The sequence below is a fragment of the Sciurus vulgaris genome (assembly GCF_902686455.1).
Source record: "Sciurus vulgaris genome assembly, chromosome: 7".
NCBI classification, from domain to species: Eukaryota; Metazoa; Chordata; class Mammalia; order Rodentia; family Sciuridae; genus Sciurus; species Sciurus vulgaris.
Genome location: NC_136467.1, coordinates 89,459,942 through 89,468,197, shown reverse-complemented (window position 1 = coordinate 89,468,197; position 8,256 = coordinate 89,459,942). Strand labels below are relative to the sequence as shown.

The 8,256-nt window shown below is 46.5% G+C and overlaps 1 protein-coding gene across 4 annotated transcripts in view; it reads left to right on the top strand.

Moving 5' to 3' along the window:
• The first annotated feature begins 5,143 nt into the window (after positions 1-5,143).
• KCNQ5 (potassium voltage-gated channel subfamily Q member 5) overlaps positions 5,144-8,256 on the top strand; it is a 519,052-nt gene continuing 515,939 nt past the window's right edge. The window contains exon 1 of one of the 4 annotated variants that reach the window (XM_079146517.1): positions 5,144-5,917. In XM_079146517.1, coding sequence (XP_079002643.1) covers positions 5,523-5,917 — 395 coding nt within the window. In that variant the 5' untranslated portion in view covers positions 5,144-5,522. The remainder of the gene's footprint in view (positions 5,918-8,256) is intronic. The other 3 variants (XM_079146514.1, XM_079146515.1, XM_079146516.1) reach the window with 3 other exon arrangements.

Sequence of the window (8,256 nt, the reverse complement as noted above, 5' to 3'; positions counted from 1 at the left end):
TAGTTATAGGTGAACATAATACCTTTGATTTTATTTTTATGTGGTGCTGAGGATCAAACCCAGGGCCTCATGCATGCTAGGTGAGTGCTCTACCACTAAGCCACAACTCCAGCCCAAAGCACTTCCTTTTTAAAGCACTATTTCTCTCCTCTCCTACCAGCGTTTTCTTTACAGCTATACACATTCACACCTACATCCTTTCTGTATTCTTATGGTAAATGCTGTTCTTAAAGGGTCATACCTCATTCACTGTGTAATGTAGGCCTAAGAGTCTGATTGTGTTACCACCTTCGTTCAATCTGGCCAGCCTCAGATGATTCCTGAAATTGTCCTGGATTCTCTGTTTGTTGGAGAAACACATTGTGAAGCTAGTATCATATATTTTAAAGATAACAATTCTTTTTTTTTTTGGGGGGGGTCCTGGGGATACGACACTCTATCGACTGAGCTATCTCCCCAGCCCCAAGATAACAACTCTTAATTGACCAAAGGGGGGAAAAAAAAAAAAGTGGTACTCTGGTATACTGTACTGATACATTTAAAATATTAGGAGGTGAATATGATTTCTAAACAAATGGTTACAATAAAATACCTACAAAGCATAGTATAAGAATCAACAAGTGGGACAGCATCAAATTTAAAAGTTTCTGCATAACAAAGGAAATGATTACGAGCATGAACAGAGAATCTATGGAATGGGAGAAAATTTTTGATGACTAATCTTCTGATGGGGGATTAATATCCAGAATATAATAAGAACTCAAAAAACTTAAAAGCAAAATAAATAAATAAATGACCCAATCAATAAATGGCCTAAAGAATTAAACACACTTCACAAAAGAATAAACATAGATGACTAACAAATGTAAAAAAATGTTCAATTTTCTCAGCAATCTGGGAAATGCAAATCAAAATTGCATTGAGATTTCTTCTCACTCCAGTCAGAATGGCAATCATTAACAATACAAATAATAATAAATTCTGGTGAAAAATGTGAGGAGAAAAGTAAACTCATACATTGTTGGTGGAACTGCAATATAGTATAACTACTTTGGAAAACAGAATGGAGATTTCTTAAAAAACTAAGAATGGAACTGCCATATGACCCAACTATCCCACTCCTTGGTATTTACCCCAAAGAACTAAAATGCACATATACAGTGATACAGCTACATCAGTGTCTGTAACAGTGCAATTCCAATAGCCAAGCTATGAAACCAGCCCAGATGCCCTCAATAGATGAATGAATTAAGAAAATATATGTACACAATGTAGATTTACTCAGCCATAAAGAAGAATGAAATTATGGCATTTGCTAGTAAATGGATGAAACTGGAGAACGTCATGCTGAGTGAAATAAGCCAGACTCAGAAAATCACACGTTTTATATTTAGAAACTACAGCAAACTAAGGAAAGCAAACGGGGGTGGGGGGGGGGGGGGGGGGGTGAATAAGGGTAAATGAAAGACCGGTGGAGTAGAAGACTGAGGGGGAGGGAGGAGAGACAGGAAAGAAGAGGAAATGTGGAATGAATTTGACAAAATTACACTATGTGCATGTGTAAGTATACCACAGGGAATCCCACCTTTATGTATGTCTATAAATCACCAATTAAAAATAAATAACTAAATGGAAGGAATACCAGCAGGGTAGAGCAAGAAAAACAGAGGAAGGAGGAGGGAAATACTGGGGACTGAAAAGGAGCAATTTAAATTTCATGTGCGTATGATTAAGTCAAAATGAACCGAACTATTATGTATAACTATAATGCACTAATAAAAACATAAAGAAGACAGTATATCTGTTTTGCTTATTGGTTTATGATGTGATAGAAGGGTAAGAAAGACTAACAAGGATGATATAGCTTCAAGGACACTCTATTTAAAAGTTTAGAATCTTTAGTTCTATTCCAAGACTACATGGTAAATTACTGAATGGTAGCCAACCCTGAATTTCCATTTTTGCATCAGTAAATTTCCTTTCTGCTCTAAATTTTAACAATTTTGTTTATTCTTACTGCTCTGATTAGTCCAGGAATCTCACACTGTATGTACCAAAGTGCATCCATATTACTTAACAGTGGTGCTTACATAATTCACCTATTCATCAGAACCATGAACATGACTTGATGGGAGTGTACACTGTGTTGAAAGGACTGGGGAAAATTGGTGGGCACAGAAAAGAAAGAAAGCGAGAAAGGGGGTCACTGACATTTTGTGAACCCAATCCAGATCTAGTTATTCTGTCTTCTTTGCAGGCACTGAAAGTCTTTTGGTGCATCTCTAGCTTAAGTATTGAATTTTCAATATTACTATTCTACAGTACCTTTCAGAAAAAAATACAATGGGGTAGGAAACATATTGAAATAAAATATTTCTAATCGTGATGCTCAATTGAAATCAACTTCATGCAGACTTCAGAGAAAAGTTTCCAATGTCATTAATTTCAGGCAGGCATCGGGCATTTGTAGAAAAGGAATGGTTAAAAGCAGATCCATCTCAAAGGATGGGAAAGGCCCATGGACCCACATGCTCTACACTAGCAATTAACATTTGCCTTTGAAAAATCTGGCTTTCACTACCTTTACCTTCACTTCTTTGTAATGCTCTAGTATCAGTATTATGCATAGAATATAAATATATTATTTTACTTATGGATCACTATGCCTACCCTCTTTACTGATTTCAGCAAAAAGAAGAAAAGTCAGTTTCCTAGCAACATCTGTGTTCAAAGGAACAACAACAACAACAAAAGCTTAATCACCAACACTTTATTTTCTCCAAAGTTAATTCCTGTCTATCCAGGAAAGTTAGTGGGTGGCAAAGAAAACATGGCACAAAGAATCTCTAGAAGCAACCTCACTTGGCCTTTCTTTCCTGGGACCTGGTAGGATGATTATGGTTTGTAGCTAGACCAGTCTTCCCCAGTGAAAGCAGGCAGGGACGTCTGATACCAAACTGTGCGCTGTGTCTGTCCATCCTCTTGTGGAGATGCAGACCTAATGGAAGGGACACTGAAGGAGGAAGTGAGTTTGCTGGGTTCCTAGTAACCTTCACACTAAGTACTGGTGAATACGGTGAATACGTGGGCGGATTCCCATCTCAGCGCTGTGTGTCTAAGCTCTGAATCCCTACCAATCAGTGGGATCTAATTTTTTAACGGTTTATGGGCAGTTACTCAACCAACATCACAGTTTCACTAGTATTGTTGCGCCCTAGGAAAGCATTATTTGGAAATTAAGCAGCTGGCTTTCCTCGGCAGAAATATGTCCTTGTGCCTAACGTTCCTGAGACTTCCTGCCTGCACTTGGGGGCCCAACCGCGAGGTGAGATGGAAGTAACCTGACCGCGGTAGAAGAGTCTAGCAAGGAAAATAGTTTGGTAAAGAGGAAGTGGTTTTCATTTTACTGCCTGCAGAAAAGCCAAAATTTTCAAGTTTAAAGCGTGTGCACGAGTCATTTTAAGTCTCTAGATCTTTCACCCTGAAAGCCCCTGCACAGAAACTCCGTGGGGAAACTAAATATAGGAACAGCGAACTCCCCCCGCCTTCAGCTGGGGTCCCCGCGCAGTTCTAGGATTGGAAAGCTCGTTCCAGGACGCGCTCTGCATCTGCCTACAATGGCAGGGCACGGAGCAATCTCTCTCGCACCTCCACAGAGCGTGGGTGTGAAGTGTATTAGGGGAAAGCAAGAGTGGCTCTGGGTGTTGGTGCTTGGCTTAAAGTCACGTGTCACCGCTGCCAGCTGCACCGAGCTGGGAGCTAGAGCCTGCTGCTCAGAAGCTGGAGGTGGGGGGCGAGTGGTGGGAAACGAGGTCTTGCAGTGACCAGGAGCCAGGGAGGTTTCACACAAATAATAGCAATAAGAATAAAAAACAAAAGCAACGCGTTTAAATGAAGCTATTACCAGAGGCAGAAAATAGTTGCCGCAGGCGTGGGTGTCTGTACAGGAGGGAATTGGTAGAGTATTTATCTTGAGGAGGGGCGGAGATCGCTGAAGTAAGACTTTTGCCTTATTATTGGTTTAGATTTAAAGAAGGAAGAAGTCACACGGAACAACACACCTGGCAACTATCTGCCAAGGCTTTGTGGTGGAAGCTTAGTTGGGTTTAACTTGGTGAATGTTTTCTTTCATATTTGAGAGGAAAGCTACTCTCTTGGAAGAAGTCCCCAAGCTTGGCGTTCTTACCGTTTCCCCACGCTGAAAGTGATGTTTTATTACTGACACTGTTTTTGAAAGCCAGAGGAACCGTGGCCTCCCACTCCATCAAGGTCGTGGGTGCTGGGCCGCCCAGGTGCCAGAGGTGGTGGGAGACCTAACCCGTGGCTCCTCGCTACATGTCTCTAATCATGTCGATCACAGCATATGGGAGTGAGGTGACGTGCCCTGGGCTCCCACTCTCTGGATCTCCTTTCCCAGACACTGGGGCCACCGTCGCCACTGCCGAGACTTAGCAGTTTTGACTTTCTCGGATTAAAATGGAAATTTCTTGACGGAGGGAACTGAGTTCATTCTCTCAGTCTTCCCTGTCAGGCAGAGCCCCGGGCAACTCGCTCACGGCCGGCCGAGAAGCCACTTTGGAGTTTCACGCCCTCCCCACACCCAACCCCCAGGATGGGAAGGATGTTCAGTTACTCGCGGGCATGCTGTCGGATGCTAGGATGGGAAGTAACAGCCTGCAGGCTGGAGTGAGCCGAGGGAAGTCGGGTCCCCGCCTGGCGGACTCGGCAACGGCGTCTTTCGGTTGTGCCCATTGAGATACCGAAGACTCGCTCCCTGCGCGGGAACCCAGGCGCCACTGCCCGGAGCAGGGTTGCCCGCTCTCCTTCTACGGGTTAGCTAGTACCTGGAGGCAGGACAGGGCTATTCCTGCTCACACCTCTTGAAGAAGGATGGCAGGACCAGGCGCGGCGGCGTAGCGGCGGGTGAGCGCAGGACCTGCGTCTCCAGTTTCTCTACTGGGCACACGGCGGACTTAACCTTCCCGACAGCTCCAAATCCCTGGGGAGAACCAAATCAAACTCCTGCCCCGGAGACTGGCTTAGGAGGCCCGTTCTCCGCGGGGGGAGGGGGAAGACAATCTGGGCGTGGGGAGTGGAAGGAGAAAAGAAAGGGGGAGCCTGCGGCTGGGTGTGCGCGCGTGGGAGCGCGCCTAGGAGCGCCCCTCACACCCCCGCTTCAGGCCTGGGGCCGCTTCGGGAAGGAGGGAGTGGTAGTCGCGGGAATAAGAGGGAGCAAGATAAGCCCTCTCAAAGTGACGCCCAAACACTCCGGATTTCGAATTCGAAGCTAAAGGCTGCTAGAAATTGAGATTCCTCGGCCTCCTCCGCACACCCCCCTCTGCCCCCGCCCCAAAGACCCGCTGGTTTGCTGGCTGCCTGCTTCCCGCCCCCGGCTCGGAGGTCGCTGGCGGGCGGGCGCCCCGTCGGCCGCCGGCTTCTTCCTTCAAACCCGGCGGCGCACATGAGGCCACTGCCTCCGCCACAGGCGCTGGCACCCCCCTCCCGGTGCCCGTGGTGATGCCATGCCCCGCCACCACGCGGGAGGAGAGGAGGGCGGCGCCGCCGGGCTCTGGGTGAAGAGCAGTGCGGCGGCGGCGGCGGGCGGGGGGCGCCTGGGCAGCGGCATGAAGGATGTGGAGTCGGGCCGGAGCAGAGTGCTGCTGAACTCCGCGGCCGCCAGGGGCGACGGCCTGCTGCTTCTGGGCACCCGCGCGGCCGCGCTCGGCGGCGGCGGCGGCGGCCTGAGGGAGAGCCGCCGGGGCAAGCAGGGGGCCCGGATGAGCCTGCTGGGGAAGCCGCTCTCGTACACTAGTAGCCAGAGCTGCCGGCGAAACGTCAAGTACCGGCGAGTGCAGAACTATCTTTACAACGTATTGGAGAGACCCCGCGGCTGGGCGTTCATCTACCACGCTTTCGTGTAAGTACCCGCGCCCCCCGCGCGCTCCCGCCACGCCTGCTCCAGGGAGCCCCTGCGCCTGGCCCCCTGCAGAGGGTTTGGCGCCCGCGCCTTGACCTGACGTGCGCGCGCGCGCGCACACACACACACACCCACACACACACACACACACACACACACACACACTCGCGCGCGCACACGTGGTGGTTTTTATTTCTTTGCACGTGTTTGTGGTCTTCCTGGAGCCTTCCACCTCCTGCAGCTCCACCTCTCCCATCTCCCAGTTTGAACCTTCAACCCGAGGGCACCCAAAGAAGTGCCCCGCAGCTTCGGGCCGGCATGGGGCGGGAGCTAGGCAGATGCGGGACTTAAGCCTCAAGAGTAATTGGGAGCAATTTGGTCCTGAGATACAAAAACTTCAACTGAGTCAGGCGCCGGGAGCTGGGATATGCACCGGGAGGACCTGAGCTTCAGAGTATATGGGAGAGTTTGGGAGGTGATGGCAGGGCAGGACCGGGTTGAGAGAGGAGGCAGCGAGGGCTGGGTCTTAAGTCCTCGGGGCGGAGCAGGGGAAACTGCTACTTGGAGAGAGCTGCTAGGTTTTAAGTGCGCCCGGAAACACGCCTCACCACCACCACAGCTACCACTAACGGAAAATCTGTCAGTGTATGTAGCCCTTCTTGCCACAGAGAAGGTGGTCAAAGGCCTAGAAGAGGCTAGCGGACCGGCAAAGCAGCACTCCCGCGTTGCGGCGGGGGCTGGTGGCGCGGGCGGTGGGACATCAGCGGTGCGGTGGCGCGGGCGGAGGTGCTATTACCAGAATCGCAAATGAGCGGTCTTTGACCGGGATCAGGCAGCGTGTTAGGTTGGGGTTTAAGGCACCGAGTCAAAGTCTGTGTTTTAAGTAAGCCTTTGCCATCTAGCAGAGAATGCTTAATGAGAAAATGATTGGAAGCAAATGTTTATTTTTCCCTTAGGCATTTAAAACCTTTCAGTGGCTTTAAAGTTTACTACTGTTTTTCCCACAATGTCCATTCATTCCATCTCCTGTTAAGAGTTAGATTTATCTGCACATTTTATGGTTGTTTTTATGCCTTTACACTCTAATTCATTCCTGTTTTTTCTTCTCTTTTCTTCTTTTTTAGTGTCCCGCCCCCCAATTCTTTATGTTAAAATGATATATAAATGTCAGCCTTAGGAGACTCGTAGAGAAAATTGCAGGCACTCACTGATTCATTCATTGTTTCCTAATAAAATATGTTTGGAATACACAAACTACGTTTCTTTTAGAATGAGATGTGTTATCCATATATATCCCTCATCTGGGATGAAGCATTGGCACTAATATTGGAAATATTTTTTAATAACATGGAAGAAGGGACTGGTTTTGTAAATAGGTGAACCTGGAATATGACCACGTAGGAATCAGGAAATTGGTGGAGTCTACAATCTGTGGGGCCTGGGTGTCTGGAAAATTTTACAGTCCCAGACTGATACGAATGGTTAGGATTAGGTAGAATATTCCAGCCAACTTTCCATTTTACAAGGTACACAAGGAGAATGTTGTGTTGCATCATTATTACATCAAAAGGTATAACTTGCATTATTCACTAATTCATGTTGATTTATATGTGGATACTGTTATTTAATGAAGAAATACTACTGACACTTTACATGTTCATCACCTCCAGTTTGATATATAATTAATCCTATTTCTTAATGAGACTAGTAAATTATCCTGACCTGTCAAGATACACTAAAAATTTTAGCAATGATGATGCTCAGTTTGGCAGCAAATATACACTTTGGAAATGATATTTTACAAGACTAGGTTCGAAGTGTTCATTGCTTTGAATTCTCAGTATGATACCATTTATAGCCTTTCATTTTTGGTAAATTATGCACATTATAATTCAGAGAAGGTTAGAGACCACTTTAGTTGGAGCGCCTACTTTGTATCTCCTAAGCATTTTTTCCCAACATACATGAGTACACCTCACAGTGCAACATTTTCTGTTTAATGTCCTGTGCTTAACAGGTTTTTATGGACTTACAGATTTTTACATTTTGCTGAATTATTTTTAAAAGGTTAAAATTTGGACACTACTCATCAGACTTTATCACTCTAGCTGTGTCTTTAGTGGTAGATAGGGAATAAATTGTTAATATGATGTTGCTGATGTAAACTTCAGTGTTACCTCTAGAGACTGAAACTGTAATGTCAGAGCAGTTAGATAGGGGTGCTAGATCCACATTAGCGTACAGAGAGAATAGATGGTGTCATATTCTAGGAGATTGTATGCAACTATAGCAGACCCTGAGGAAAAGTGGGCATCTTTGGCAATTGCTGCTTATGATCT